The sequence below is a fragment of the Sander vitreus genome, chromosome 2, assembly GCF_031162955.1.
Source record: "Sander vitreus isolate 19-12246 chromosome 2, sanVit1, whole genome shotgun sequence".
Lineage (NCBI taxonomy): Eukaryota > Metazoa > Chordata > Actinopteri > Perciformes > Percidae > Sander > Sander vitreus.
This window is the reverse complement of record NC_135856.1, coordinates 22,640,972-22,657,748: the sequence shown is the minus strand read 5'-3', so window position 1 is coordinate 22,657,748 and position 16,777 is coordinate 22,640,972. Positions and strand designations below refer to the sequence as shown.

Here is a 16,777-nt window from a genome sequence, read left to right as displayed (position 1 = left end):
TACTTTAAATAATAAAATAGAGCTATTCTTTTCTAGGATTTGGTTATAGGTCCAGTTTGCACCCATCGTCTGTAAAGTGACATCATACCTGCACTATGGCAGGGTACGTTAAAACTTTACATTATGATAGACGATTAAGCTAGCTGCCGTCCTACTGCTCCATTCACAAAATAATCTCTAGCCTAGAATTCCTGTCAACTTGTCAGTTTAGCTCTTGAAATACCTCTGTCTCTTCTTTCCAAGTACTCTGCAGCCTCCAGCAGAATTAAAAGAGAATTAAGTTCCATCTTGCTGTTGTGTTATTATAAAAAAAATGAAATTATCTATGTACACAAATGTACAAGTCATAAAATATTGGAATGGAAATTTTAAAAAACTGTTTCAGAGCTATGTACGTGCGCTGCTACACTCAGTTCTGAGTCTTGGTGACTCCAAACTACAGTATCAACAGCACCTAACTAGAACTTGAGATGTGAGTGATCGCACATCTGTCAAATGAGAAAAGCCTGTGGGCGGGCTCTCTGGCTATGTCTTAGCCTATGAGCAGGCTCCAAACGGCGACGTGCGACTTGATTGGCTTGAGAGTGCAAAAGTCATCAGCGACATACCCTAGCAACAGTCTGAGTTGCCCGCACCCTCCGCAGCTGATTGGTTTGACACGAAGAAAGCTGCCTCTAATTGGCTGGGATGAACTCTGGGCGTGTGTCATAGTTGAACTTAGACTGTTGTTTTGGTTGCCAAATGTGATTACTTATCGAAAGTAGACTATGCTTTTGGATTTTGACCGTGAAGCAAACTACATTCAACGGACATTCAGTCGTCAGCAAGGCTCTGTTAATACACGTCCGCAATTTCCCACAAGAGTGTGTGACATGGCAGAATTTCTCACAGCGCTTGTGTGTGCGCGTGTGTTGTGCTAATTTCCTGTCCAAGTCATTATGAAAGTCCTGTATGAGGCTGCAGAAACTGAATTGGTTTATGAGTGATGAGGATATAAAAAAAAAAAAGAGCTGCAGTGTTATTTGCATGTTGTTGAGGAAAATACACAAAAAAATGTAAAGTTAACACATTTTCCTTGAAACGTCTAAATAGCCACATCACTTGTAAAATCAGTTTGAATAGAGGTAGCAGCATGCATCTATTAATGAGAACTCTCTCTTAATACTAACCACAGCCAGAGCTGCTAGGAAAGTCACTGTTCTGCAAGTCACAAATATGTCTCAGGTTTTGGCTATGACGTTTTAAGTTAAATCCAAGTCCTAAACTTTGTGTTTTGAGTCCTAAACAAGGCATCATTATGCACCCTTCACCAAATGGAAGGCCATGTTCAGAAAAACACATCTAGTAAATTTTCACAAGTAATGAATGCTTTTGGAAATTCTTATATCACTTACAAATAAACCAATGTTATTCCTGTGACATAGTTAGAGCTGAAACAGTTTTAGTAATTGATTAATTGTTAATTGTAAAAATATCAAACATTTTCTTGTTCCTGAATACATACTGTTGGTACGACAAAACAATTGAATTAAGTTAACAAATTGTGATGGCCTTCTTTTTCTTTTTTACTATTTTATGATGTTTTGTTAACCAAATGATTACTCTAGAAAGTAATTGTTAGTTTAATTGATAATGAAAATAATAGTGTTAGTAGTATAGTGCTCTGAACACAATTGTAATACAGGTCTAATTTTTGAGCCGAATGTTTTGCAGGTTGTCATCCTTTTTTGTTGACCACAGCAGAGTCTTTACATCCGGAAGTGATTATCTGTCGTCTGTCTGCTTGCTTGCAATGCCAAAGACCTTTTTCTTCTGCTGATTCAGTTTTCATTGTTAGGGAAATGAAAACAATGACAAAATATTATATTTTTAGATTAACTCACTTGGGATGAATGTAAGACCAAGTCCAAGTGAAGTCATTGGTGTTACAGTCAAAGTCAAAGTTTGATTTGGTCGATTCAAGTCTAATGTAATCAGATTCAGATTCTGGCTCCATATCCTGTACTAGTGCTCAGAGGGTAGATCCCAACAGAATGAAGCCTAATGTTTCTAAGTTTTCATACAAAACTCTCAGCTGTGTGATATTCTTGCAGATGAATTGCAGGCATGAACAAAGTGTCACTTTGCAAGAGCAACAGAGGAGTTATGAGTATCTTAACAGGAGTTTCTGCAGAATAGAAGTGGGTTGCTCTGCATGGAAGGCACCAGGCAGTGTATATTGCTTGCAGCCAGATGTTTGGGCCTCAGATTGTTGGAGTACATTCTGAAGAAATCACAAAGGTGTTATGATGAGGGAAGTAACTTTAAGTGTGAATGATGAGGAAAAGGCCCTCGAGGAGCCACAATTTGTTGTAGTTTCTTTGGTAACAAGTGTCACGCAGGAGCCTCATCGGGCCTGTGCTGCAGACAGTTTGTCATAGATTGTATGATTTCAGACGACACAAATTGCTGGTTAAGTCTGTTGCTGTCAGCTTTTGTGCATGTGAACAATCCTAAAATATATAAAGCTTTGTATGATTGCCATGCTATGCAGCCTCACAAACACGCATGGAAATATACTGGTGGTGCAGAAAATGTGCTTTAACCATTTGTATACAACATATTGTGAAAAGACTGAATGCTGTACACTCAGTTGCCAGTTTATTTACATCAAGCTAAAATGAATGTGTTATACTCAGAGGAGTTTCTAATATTTTTCTACCCTCATTGATATAATTTGGTTTGACAGAATATTTAAAACACATCTTAACAACAACACAATTCATCAGCATTACATACGGTAGCCTCCAAAATTACCATTTATTTAAGTCAACACCTACATTATAAAGTATTATAAAGTAGTCATGAGGATAGAAGTTATTGCAGGCCTGTTGTATTATACTCCATTTGCTTTAGCTTGGTGTACCTAAAAAAAGGCAACTAATTGTAAATGTTTAGATGATTGTACAATACATTCAGGATGCAGGTGATAGTTTATAGGATTTAAGATTTACAGACATTGTGGTTATATTTGGTTCACCCAGCTGGAGCCATGCAGAAACCACATTCAGCTGTAAATGAAATTGTATATAAATCTATGTGCACTTTTATTTCCTGTGTTTGGCCTGCCTTCGTTTTGCATGACTTAATTTCAGTGGCATCTGAATGGAGTGGTAACACCTGTTTAGTGTGATATTACTTTTCTTTTCTTTTTTGTAATTCACAAATTCATTGTTGCCATGATGCGAGCCAGGATCAAGTGAACGGTTTCTATGTTATGTTAGCTATCTTTTGTTAGTCCTTTTTATACCCACTTATGAAGCAAGGATGCTTACCAGTGGGATAATTAATGCTCTCTCCTCCTGTCCAATTTGAATTCATTATACACAGATCAGAATAGGGGAGATATTTGTTGCTTTTTTCTGTCACTCCCTAAGCTTCATAGAATACAAAGACTTATTTACGAGGTTTGATAGCTTTTCACTGGAGAATACAGTATGCTGTCCTGTCTACGTGCACGTTCTTTATGGTGATATGAAAACACAGTAAACAAGAGACCAAATTAGCCTCAGTCCTTCCTGAAACAGCGCAGCCGGTGTACAGTCATAGTGAGAGTACAACCCAGTCACACACATACAGTGCAACTAAGCTAATGCATTTTCTCTGGTCAAGATCGATGCATTGTTTAGGCTTCACCTCATGACTATTTCTGGGGTAATTAAAGAGACGTCATTCAACTTGTACCGTTCTTATCATATGCCCACATATGCAGTGACGTCGATTCACTCTGCCACTGAACTTTGTACATCTGCAGCTTATTTTATGTTTATTGAGCCATGTGTGGTGCCTGTCTCTTGAGGTTTTGTTGTGCGAGCATTTGTTTGAGTCAATGCAATCGAGCAAATGCCCGCAAGAAACTTGACCTTGACCCTTTTTATGTAAGCAAGCATTCATCATCTTGTGCATATCATCATTTATGAGGTTTTGGCATTTATTCACCCTGCATAGTTTTAGAAGTCCTATTTCCTCTCTTATTGAACTGGACTTTGTTAGAAAGATGTGGCTTTATTTGCTGCTGCATTTGCTGTAATTATTCAGTGACATGGTTTGACAATCATCTTAGTTACAGCAATAACTTTAGCCAAGAATCTTTATTAAAAGAAAGTGTGGTTAATGAATGCTGATTAAGCTGACACGAAGGAAAAACTTTGACCTTTTTGTTCATTCAGAACGTTTTGTCAGATTTATGTTAATGTACTTGAACGTTTTGGATTTCAGCCTGTGCCACATTTACAACATGTTTTAAAATGCAATGTAGACATGTAGACGTGTGCAAATGTTTGTCTGTGAACCCAGAAAAAAACCCTTTCCTTTGCAAATGCAGGAGCATATTCACAGCCATAAAAAAGCTCGCTCATTGCCTAAACTTAATATCAGATGCCTGGTATCTATTTTCAGACTTGTGCTATCCATGTAGTGTTTGCAGCAAGCATATTGTTTTTTCTCATTTCTATATTTCCTACAACTGACAAAAATATTGGAGTAAACTATTGCCATCTCATAAACCTGCCTGGTGTTTAGCACTCTGACCTTGTGATAGTTAATTATAGTATGGTCAAAATAGTCATCATGCTCGTGTGTTTTATGTCATTGAGCCAAAATGGTAAAAAGGCAATGATTCTAAAGTGCCCATTACAGTACAGCATATCAACCATCCTTTTGCGTCATATGAAAGTAAATAGCCTTTGTCCCTCCCGCTGCATGTTTCTATTTATAGACTTAGCATCTGCATGCTCTCTGATCATAGTGGCTCAGGCCTTGCATTGCTCATGGCCTCTGGCCTGTCAGCCAAATGACTAAACTCTCCACTCTTTCTTTGTTTTCTTCCATCTATCCATCTTAGCCAAACATCTCGATGTTTTCCATCCTACCAGTAACCAGCTGGACTCAACGACAACATTTTTGCTCAGAGAGACCAAATCTGTGCAGTAAATTGGAACATTATGACTCTTTTTGTGGAAATGTAGGTCATAATAGTAAACCGTTTGATAATGATATTAATATTGAGGGTTTTAATGTTTAGTTTAGTTATATACTGTAGTTTTTAGTTTTAAGCAACTACCCTGCGCTGTATTACACTATTATATATAACTGTTTACTTAATTGTGGGCATAGAAAATGTGTTATCTTTAGCTATTTATTGCAGCTTCACTGACTGCAGATAGAATTATTTTAAGTGTACTGAAAGTGCAGTCTTCTTCATTGTGGTCCTTTTAGCTGCTCTCATTTCCCTTTTCCCTTGTTTACTTGCATATTATTGGGCAAAATGTTTGGAGTCAAATATATAATACACCATGCTAAATGCCTGTGCTGCAACTCTGCAGAAGCCTTCCACATGTAATCACTGAGAACTGAGACTATTAATAAACAGTCTTTATTTTGTTTTTAGAATTAAAGATAACGACATAGTAAATTCTTCAATGTGAAGTTCAGCCATTTGCAATAGTCATCCATCATAAAATGAATCAATTTCATGAAATGAAAATGGAAGGTTTCATTCTCCTGCTTTGCTCAATTTCCATTTCAAGGCACAACTAGAGGAACAAAATATCAGCAACATGTGTTTTCTGCTTCCTGAGCCACAGCATGCAGTCTCAAAGTGATAATCCCCCAATCAAAGTGATGTTCTCAGGAAATAACCCAAATTCTTTCAATATGTGACTGAAGGGTGGTTCCTTTTTACACGTGACTCCTCTGTCAGTCTCATTGCTTTTACTGCCATGCTTTAGGTCTCATGAAACCTCCAACAATAAATAGTCTGGAGACTCTAAAGTCATTTAATTTTAAAAGACAACAATAAATAGTGTGAAGCCAGGACAGACAAGCCAAGTCTCTGTCATTTAGTTGTTTATTCTTTGACTTCTCTTTAACCAGGATTGTCTCTTTATGTCAAAATCTCATCACCACCACCTCAAGAAAGAAATGTCGTGCCTTTAATGTACATATTGTGACATTCACTTAACCCATCTTATTAAACACTGATATTGGCTGGGTCCATGCATCAAGAAAGCTAATGAGAGACGAGGGAAGAGAGACTGCAGAGTTGGGGAGTTGCTTATCTTGTTGACATGAATTGTTTACTGACTGCCTTCCTCCCATTTGCAAGCACCCTCCACTCCATCCTTTAGGCTAAAGGTCAGTAACTGTAGTCCGCTTTTTCTACCAGCTTGGTTCTACATGTATTCAGGATTAGGCCTGTTAATGCCACTACGCCTTGTTGTAACTGCAGAAAGTCCACAGGCACATTTTGCATTATACATGTACAGACCCAGGATAAGATGTTTATATACAAACCAAGCCATACAGGTCTTGTAAGCATTGAAATAGATGCTAAAGCCCTGAGCTGCTAGAGTGAAAGCCTATTACGAGGCTGAGATCAGAAATGTTCAGGCCCATACTGAACAAAGGTCACGTCGTATTAGCGGTAGCACGCTCTGATTGGCCTTGAGCAACATCTCATGGTTGCTAGACTAATAATGTCCCTTGACAAAATGATGCTCCTGCTTCTGAGACACAATTTTCCATTGAACTTTAGCTTGATGCAATACACCACATGGTTTGCGTAGTAAACGTTGACACAAAGACAAATTACAGGTCATATCATCCATCCCTCCCCCAGTGCATTTTCAGGAACATCCTGTGTGTCATAGATGGTGACGTAGCAGAGAAATACCAAAGAGTTAACTGTCGGGAAATGTTCCTAAAGGGCGAAGTGGGGCGTGTACACAACAGGAGTTGAGTACAAACATAACCCAAACATCCAAATGCATGATCCAATGTTTGTTACTTATCTGCCTTGCAGTGTTAAAATGTTATTGTACAAAGCAATATTCATATCATGTCGAATTGTATGTTTAAACATTTTTGTGTATCAGAGAACGAATGTGTCTGCACCTACAAGCACCAAGATTGTACTACGATTGTACTACAAATTTGCAGAACTCTATTGCAACATCTTATTATGATTTTAAAGCAGGGCGCTCTCATGGTATAGTTGGCACTTGCGTCAAATAACAAAACCTCTGTAAGTCACCCTGGGCAACCTTTGATGTTGCTAGGCTTCAAACAGCATTATCTTTCTTTCTTTTAGTCAGAAAATCTCACATGTATAGGGCAGTCCTCCCACCCACCTACATACACACATTTGTGTATCCAGTCTAGACGTTTTCCTTTCACAATCGTAGTGCTGCATCTTTATGTTTATGTTTTGTAGCAACATTTACAAATGTTTGGGGAGGACCTGTCTGGTGGCTTTAGAATGCCTTTTATTCATCCTGTCAGCTTTCACAGTCCAGCTTCAACGTGCTGCCTGTCACATCTCTTTGAGTCATATCTAAAACAGCCATGCTTATCTCAGCATGTGTGATGATGAGCACATGATGTCGATATTCTTATGTCGCACTTTTGGTTGTTTTCAAGAACAAAATAATGTCAATAGATGATAACAGAAGTTACTATATCTTTTAATCCTATAAGTAAATTTGAGGTAGCTAAGTCACCAATGCAAATTGGTTGCATGACTATCAGCATGACTATCAGTATCAGTATCAGTATTTGTGAAAGTGTATTCATTATATCATTGGCTATCATGAGCCATTCTTGTTTCTTTTTGATGACCATGATTTTGGAGACTATCATTTGACATATTTCTCTATATTTCTATATTTGCATATAGCTGATTTGGCATCTTTGAAGCTCTATGTTAGTAATTTACCTTACATCAGGCAGTAGTGTGTTCTGTGTCTGTACATGTGCATGTGCATTATACCCATCCATGTCTGTCCTGCTTTCTCTGTGTGGTTCTGAGCTGACGTCTGTTTACACAGCAAGAGGCTGAAAGGTGGCAAACTATTCGTCTATCCTATGCCGTTTCAGTCTTGTGGTCCAACCTCTTTTTTTTTTTGGCACTAGTGGAAGCACTTGGACTGTTTTCTGCATCTGGCACTGGTCACCTGGACTCTCTCCAGGTTCCTGGGTTCCTCAGTTCCTCTGCCTTGCTGGCATGGGTACTGCAGTGGAACGACTGTCACTTGGTCCTTCCCCTCTTGTGCTCGATGCCACATGACAACACCATGTTGTTGTGGCATATGTCCTCCATGGAACCAGGAACTTATGTGTTGTTGAAGCATGAGTGCACAGAGCCGCTGCCTTCAGATATGTAGCTGAGAATCATTTAAAATTAAAAGTAAATTTGGCAAACAAAATCAGTGACACTAAATAACATATACTGTCGTTTGTATTTTATGCTTTACTCGGTTTTTAAATTTGAATGTTGGTAGCGCTGGTTAACTATTTAGTCCCACCAGGCTGAAACACAGACACCAACACCACGCACAAAACCATACAGACACTGAAAATCAAGGCGGGGGGGCAGAGATGTGTGTATGTGAGGATGAATGAGCTCAAATAAAACAACCATATCCGTGACCGTGGCAACTGGCAAACTTAAGCTAATTCATACACTCAAACAGTGGGTCTTTAACAACAAACATCCTCCCTATAAATATGCAAACCAGGCCTATCTTCTCTTATGAGTGGGCAGTGGAGAAGGATGGTGGTGACAGACCACCCACCTATGAATGTGATTATTTTCTGATAATGGATGAGTATTAGAAAATGAAAGCAGTCTCTAGATGAAACAAGAAGCAGAACTGAATGACCTGTCCTGGTTTTAGACTTTAGTCTGATATCCCAAAGAGAATCCTTTCCGCGATCATGGAAATCTTATCAGGGACAACAAGGAGGCAGACAACCCCAGCCCATACTTATTCTCTTTTTCTTATAATATATTCTGTTAATACACTGCATATATCTATATTACTATTACTACTATTATAATGTTACTGCTAAATTGCACATATCTGTACATGTTGTTCATACATTGTTCATATTACATAGCCATATTTATTCTGCTCTTATAAGGTAACTGCTAATACACTACACATATTTATGTTCAATTTATATTACTCTAAACCACCACCTGTAAACCAAAGGTATACTACTGTCTACACTGCACTATATTTATTGTCCTGTCTATACTTTGTATATCGCATTGCACTTTCCGCTCTTTTTGCACAAACTGCATTTCGTTGTCTTTGTACTTGTACTCTGCACAATGACAATAAAGTTGAATCTAAATCTAAAAATCTAAAGGATGTCTGTATTTACAAATCCCTGGTGTGCCATTGCCTCTAAGCTTTGTGACTTGTTTACTGTGCATTTCCGTGCATTCAGTTGAAGTGATACTCCACCCAAAATCTGTCTTTTGAGTAATTACCCCCCGTAGGTGTTAAAGGTGACTTTAAAGATTTGTAGTTTTTTGCTGGAAAACACAATCACAGTGACACTTGGATGTTGATTATTCCAATGCTTACCGGATTTACAGCGGAAAAAAACAGAGTTTGACATTTTAGGAAATTCGCTTAACAGCTAATTTGCAGCTAACACAACTAATTTGCTTTCTTGCCTAGACTTTGATGAGAATATTTATACAAGTCTCATGTCTGTGCGTTAAAGGTGCACTATGAGTTCCTGCATGACTTCACTTCTGTTGACGTTCCAAGTAAATACCAAAAAAAAACGGGCAAGCTTGCCCCTCCCCCCATGTTTCCGTAACTGTCATGATTAACTGACTGTCACTAAACACCCCCCCCCCCTCCAACCATCTGGTCGGTGATTGGCTGGAACGTGGTGTTGTATTTTGGTGCACAGCCTGTGCCTCTAGTGTTTGTTTGACGTTTACGACCCCTGTGTTGTCTCCCGAGACCGGGCTTTTTCACAGTGTGTTCAGGGTCCAGGCAGCTAGCGGATCAAGGAGAGATGCCTACAATTTGAGAGAAAAATGAAATTGCGCTGAAACCATGCAGAAACTCATAGTGCACCTTTAAGTACAGAGCTGGAGCCAGAGAATTAGCCTAGCTTAGCATAAAGAGTGGAAGCAGAGGCCTGTACTACGAAGCAAGATTTGGCGTTAACGAGGTAACTTCAGGTTCAACCCAGGGTTTTCTGTATCACGATGGTGGATCAGTTGTTACCGGGTTAAATCGCCGTGGTAATTTATGCTGAACGCCTAACCTGGTCGGGAGCAGGTTATGTTGGAGATTAGAGATCAACCGGTGTAAAAACACCACCTACTGACCAGTCAATACTCGATTGATAAAGGCGTCACCGTTCTTAGAAGATGCACGGTGCGCGGAGATAGTGAGAGAGAGAGAGAGGTTATTGTTATTGTTATTATTGAGAATTATAGTTTGCTCTTCTTATGAAAAATATGTGGCTCTGCTAGATGTTTGCGATTGGTCGTGCTGTGCAAACACCACCAATTTTATGTGAACGCGCATGGAACGCGCGCGTCGCTGGATTGGGAAACCCTGGGTGAACAAGTTGATAACCACCGTCGTGACACAGCTTATGCGGGACCGCGGTTGTTAGGGTTAGTGAAGCCAGGTAACTGAAAGAAATCCAGGGCATGTTGATCTTGATTCGTAGTACAGGCCTCAGGGGTGATAAGCTTGCATGGCTCAGTCCAAAGTTCAAAAATGTCTACCAACACATCTATAGCTCACAAAATTAACACTGTTATATCTCTTTTGTTTAATCTTTACAAAAACCAAAATGTAAAAAGACAACAATATGTCTTTTTATGGGGGGTGTTTGTGCTGTAATGTTACTGCTGCTTCCAGTCCTTAACTGCTAACGTAAGCTAATCGCCTCCCAGCTCCAGCTCCATACTTCACGCACAGGCATGAGAGTGTTATCGATCTAGTTCTCAGCAAGAAGGCGAAAATGTCAAACTATTAAACCGATCACAGAAACTTCTTGAACCACTTCTACGACATAATCCTAGCAATCTGTACACTTACTGTTTTGCCAACACATGGCTAAATATGTTACATGAGAGACCTGAGAGTGAGAAAACTAATTGCAAATAGAAAACATCCCAACAGGGCACACAATCACACAGTCATTACACTCACAGAAACACTAATTAAAACATTCACAAAATATGTAGCCAATATATGTTTTTGGAATCTTTGGTTGGAGTATATAGTATGACTCAGTTTCTTAGCTAGCAACTGTTAGCATCCATACGTTTTGGAACAAACATGCACATGTGCCCCACCAGTAATAAGTTGCGTGTGTGAGGGAATACAGCGTTGCTGAAATGTCTAGCTTAAGCTTTTCATCAGCTAACTCACAAGTGGTCAAAGGGCGTGGCAGAGACAAATGTCAGAGACAACACGCTGCTGTAATTACTACTACCATACATACAGTGCAACATTTGTTTTTGTGACTGATTCAACCTTTGTTGATGTTCTTTGTTTGCTTGCACGCACACTTGAATTGTGAGTGTGTCTCTGAGCATTATTTTGCCCATCTGGCATTTTAGGCCCACAGCTGCAAGGTACAGGGTTTGGCTCATATCCGCTGCTGAGCTGGCAGTGGAGGGAGGGGTGTTAAAGGGTCTGGACTGTGAGGAGTCATCACAGCTCTCTTCCTGCTGTACTCTTCCACTGCTTCACTTTCCTCACACACAACTTCAGCGCTGTGTTTTCTTGCTTGTGTAGTTTTGTCTGTGGCTTTAGGGAGGGGTCTCTGCGAGTACTTGTGTAATACTGAACTTTAAGATGTATATGCCAAGCACTTCTCTTTACAAAAATAAGCCATCTTTCTTTTCTCCACACACACATTGATGCCCCTTGACAGGTGGCATCCCCATGGGTCATGACAGGTAATTACCCCCAGGTGCTGTGTGTGTATTTGTATTTAAGAATCAGCACTGGTAATGAGGGAAGGGCATGGTGGGCTAATCCAGACATGCTAGTATAAGTGTCACCTTCAGGACCACCGCAGCTTTGACTCAGCTCAGGCACTCGCTGGTTAATTCATGTTACACATCAGCTATTGTCCAGAGCAGCCGGAGGGAAACATTCTGCAGTTGAGCAATGTTTTCATCAGAAAACAATAGGCAGAACCACAGATATGCCCGGCTGTTTTTTAAGGGCTCAGAGAAAAGGAGGGCAATTAACCTCCAGTGGTGTTTTTATGAGGGAACCCGAAAGAACAGCAAGAGGGGAAACATGCATGTTGGGAAAGACAAAAGCATGCTAACACATGTTAATGTACATGTACAGAGATCAATAGGACAGCAGTGATGAGCAGGATTCACAGCATTTGTTTGCATTTACATTACATGTTCCTAAGAGCTGATCAAAACCAAAGTGCTCATGCAATCCCATGATTCATCATTTTTAGGGGAGGAAAGTGGAACGTAGCGCAAGAGGGGGGGTTATAACTCAGTATAGCTTTGCGATGGCCGCTGCCCTCAGCAGACACAGAGAATGGCCCACAAATGCACAGCTGTTTCTAATCGGTAACTCAGCACCGATGGCTGACCTACATTCTGGTGCTTGCACGTCTTTGAACCCGTGGCCCTGCCAGGCTGGCCATGGGGGAAGCCAGAGAGATTGAGGGAGAAAAACAAGAGGCAGGAGAGGCTGGAGAGAGCAAAAGAAACAACAGGGGGAAAAAGATGAAAGAAAGAAAAAAAGACAGAAAGAAAAAAAGAAAGACAAAAAGAAAGAAAGAGACATTTTTGCTTTGTTTTTTGTTATAAAGGATTGGGCAGGTATAGGTTTAGCACAGGTTGCATGGCGTGCATACACGTTTAATGACAGAGTATGTCAGAGAGCCAGAGCTCTGTGCGTGCCTGCAAATGTTTCCACAGCCCCAAAGTGCAGCTGTGCACACCTAAAAAAGAAAAAAAAGGGGAAAAAAGAACTCATAAAAACCTCCTGACTGTCAATTTTCTGGTCCTCTGGATGGACTTGTTACGCGTGGAAAATCCTCATTTTTCAAAATTGCTTTTCTTTGTCAACACCCTGCTGTCTATCAAACTTTCATAAAGTTCTGCTGCCTGCATCTGAATGAGTGCCCCCCTTTCATTAAGGCTGGAGTGCATCTAGCTAGCATTCCTTGCATGCAGAGGAGGGGTACAGCAGAGTGTCAGGGGTCCCCTGGTAATGACTCATGGCAAAGATCCCTATCCACTCCCACTTGCAAACAGGGGGAGCAGGGGGGGGGGCATGGAGAAAAATGCTGCAAAAACAAAAACCTTTAGCTTCAACTATTACGCACACTGCTTTGAGAGAGGAAGGAACTGGATGTGGGTCACTGTGTCTCAGGACTCCAGAAAAAAAGAAAGAAAATAGAGAGCACCACCAGAGCGGGGAAGGGAAAACTGAGACTAAGGCCAGAAAGGAATTCACTGGATTGAAATGTGCAGCAACAAATGTGCAAGGCAGGGAGAAGAAGAAGGCCGAACTTAGACATCATATTACTTGAGAAATGTTTTACTGTGAGTCACAATGAGAGAAAATAACATGCTGTATTAATGGTGTTTGCAAAAGCGTAACTCCTCACAGGCACGCTTTCATCTTGTGTCACCAAAAGCAGGTGTGACACAGAAAAGTGCAAGCTTCAAAAGCTGTTTGCATTTTGGTTCAAAGAGGCCATTTTCAATATCAGTCCGTCCATTTTTATAGATACCATATTGACAGTTTCTCACCAATCTTTTTTTCTCACCAGACACCATGGAAATAAATGGAAAGAAAAAACATGTTTTTCCACTTTGTGCATGTTTATGTGCTGTGTTTCAAAATATGGCTGCATTCAAGTCTGCAAAATAAGACTTGAATCAGTCTATGAAACTGTCATTGAACTCAAATAACACATGCAGATTGGGAGACAGACACATTGCAGACATGCACTGGGAACCAGCCTTTTTGATTGTACTGGAGTTTCCTCTGCTGACTGGCCTGCAGCAGTCAGTGGTGCAACTCGGCTTGGTGCACTTGTTGTCCTGTTCGTTCCTCTCTGGGCTCTGATGGTCCTCTGGGTTCCTCTTGTTTTTGTACCGGGCTGAAACAAAAGCCTTATGTTAGAATCAGCAGCACCAAACACTGAAGAAAGACATCAAGGTCCTTTGGAGGTAGTGGAATCAACAATGGGGTAATGGGAGGAACTGTACTGATATGGAGACCTTTTTATTTTTAAACATATTCATGATTTTTCTTTTTCTGTGTTTTCATATGCTTCATTCTATTCCCTTCCGCCATTCTTTACTCCTCTTCAAATTAATGTTGTCCAATACTTTAGTTATTCTAGCCAGAGTTTTGTCTTAGTTAACTGTGGATAATTTATTTGGAAAGGGCAGAAGGTTTGAATGTGATCCCAATTGTGGGTTTCATCTCCTTTCTCTTTGATATATTCTATTTTTCCAGTGCTCAGCATCGTAAACCACTGTTGTTTGTGTCACTGCGGGGTGGCTTCCAAAAGCAGCATATATCCTAGTGCTGATTTTAACTCCCATTTATTACATTAGGGAGTCACAAACATTATTGCTTTCTATTTATGCATGTAAAAAAAGCCCTTTTTTTGCACTTCTGGTTAGACGCAAACTGCATTTCGTTGTCTTTGTACTTGTACAATGACAATAAATGAATAAATGTGTTGCTGCCAAACAAACATGTACATGTTTTTCTCTCTCATTACTCATTACTGTTGGTGGTTATTATTTTCTCCTAACTACATTTTGTTTTTACATTTCTGAATAATTTTACAGTAGTGCATCTGATGTCTGGTCAGTGGTACGTAAGAAAAACATAGATGAGCTTACTTAAGGATGCACATGGCTCATGTGCTAATCCTTTTTAACCTGCAAGTAAAAACCTAAGTCTTTGAAATATAATATACAACATGTTGCTTGTGTTCTTTGGTCATGATACTTTGATGTGAAGCTTTGGATTTCAGGCAGTAGCGCGAGGTAACCTGATGCAAGTCTTCTCATATGATGTTTTGGTCGTTTCACTCAACGGCATGATAATCATGTTTGATAGCATGTGCTTGTGTGTGTGTGCGTGCCTGTGTTTCAAGGTCTCCACTACCCTCATTAAGTTGACTATGGATGATTTGCCAGGACTTGTCATGAACCTCTATTTGGCCTGTGGTTCCAGACTGTGTGTGTGTGTGTGTGTGTGTGTGTGTGTGTGTGTGTGCGCGCGCGCGCGCTGAGTGGGGCGGGGTCTGTCAGTTTAATCCGCTGTCAAAGAGAGGAACAGGAAAGTAGGGGTGCAAAACAACCTGTCAATCATGTATGCTTTCTCACTGAGCGTAAATCTGTATTTGCCTCATTACGTTATGTTTGCATCAACTGTGTTTACATAGAAACAATACTTTGATACAAAAAAAAAGAAGGCAGGCAGGGTTAAATGAAATGTCAGAACAGGAAGCTGTTTGTGTCGTGAGAATTTTGTGCACAAACAGCAGATCTTCACTGCCAGCTCATTATTTAGCAGAGTCAGGGTGTGCTGTCTTTCCAACAGATAGTGACTCACATAATACAACTGCCTCTGTGAAACCAAATACCACACTGATTGGGCACACATCAGCAAAAATACTTGAAATACTAACAGTGAATATCGCATGATGTCTACTCACATGAGTTGAGATAAGGATGATGCATCATAAAGTTGAATGGCGTGTAAGCAATAAGGCCTGCTATGTCTGTGTAATGACATATACAGCAATGCATTGCGTTTGTTTGTGTTTGGTTTGTGTGTGGTTGATGTAGGGGTGTACCAAGGCACATAATGACAATGTTTGCAGCCGGATTAGTCCTGTGATCCTTCAACAAACATCAGAGAAATAGTTTTGTGTATCTGTTTCCTTGCAGTTCTGTTTGACAGCTGTAGAATATGCTATTAGCACAGGGACAGCTGATTTACAATGCAGATGATAACACTGCAGTCACACTTCAAACACAGAGGCCAATGAGACTGATCCAGTGACTTTGTCAGACTTATTGAGTGACAGCTGGTGGAGGATCTTCTAGGGAGCATATGAAGGCCTTGTGCTGAATGTCAGGTATCATTGGCAGGTATTTGATTGATGGGACAAGTGATGACAAGGTATCTGAGTAAGTTTTAAAGTACCTGGAAACTTGTTTTCTTTATAACATTACATATTTTAAGCAATGATCAACGATGAAGTTATACATTAATAAGAGTTAAGCACTTCACACAATTTGTAAATATTCATCATTCCGCTCACTAGAGAGTAAACTATTCAGTATCTATTATATAGGTATTGGTCCCCATCCATTTTGGCTTGTGACCCCTTAAAATGAAACAAAGTCTACTTGTGACCCTTCACCAGAGGTTATATGAGTGGTCAACATGAGTACTGAACTATCTAACGTAGTTTCATTTGAAGGACTTTTAGAGCCCTGAAGAGGTCCAAGTATACAGAATTTCACAAGAAAAACTAATTTGATTTTGGATATAGCCTCCATTCTTATAAGAGGATGGGTGAGGATCATAAGAGGTTTTTCTTAAGAGGATATCACAGACAAATACAAATATATAGATATCTTATGTGAAAACAAGTATTGTTTTAAGTTTGGCAGATAATATTGTATTCATGTAGGACCCTATTTCTTAAAATAAGAAGCTGATTAGGAAAACAGATTTTTAGGGTATTTAAGCAATGTGTTCAGCATAAAACAAGAACAGGAGATGTTAGATTAGATTAGATTAGATTTTGTTGACAACTAAATTGTCTTTGTGTATTGAACTTCTGAAGATCTCTGGTTAGGTGTCTCAGTAAATAAAGAACCTGTGGCTTTGTATGTTTTCAAGTATCAAGTCAAATACAGCGCAAATTAGGGCCTTCAAAAGGC

At 39.8% G+C, this 16,777-nt stretch overlaps 2 protein-coding genes across 2 annotated transcripts in view; one reads left to right on the top strand and one right to left on the bottom strand.

The window, feature by feature from the left end:
- Nucleotides 1-452, bottom strand: part of mxd4 (MAX dimerization protein 4) — a 28,006-nt gene extending 27,554 nt beyond the window's left edge. The window contains exon 1 of the mRNA XM_078261484.1: nucleotides 224-452. Coding sequence (XP_078117610.1) covers nucleotides 224-287 — 64 coding nt within the window. The 5' untranslated portion in view covers nucleotides 288-452. The remainder of the gene's footprint in view (nucleotides 1-223) is intronic.
- The window catches only part of LOC144524962 (uncharacterized), a 56,861-nt gene that overhangs the window by 19,548 nt on the left and 20,536 nt on the right, over nucleotides 1-16,777 (top strand). The window lies entirely within an intron of this gene.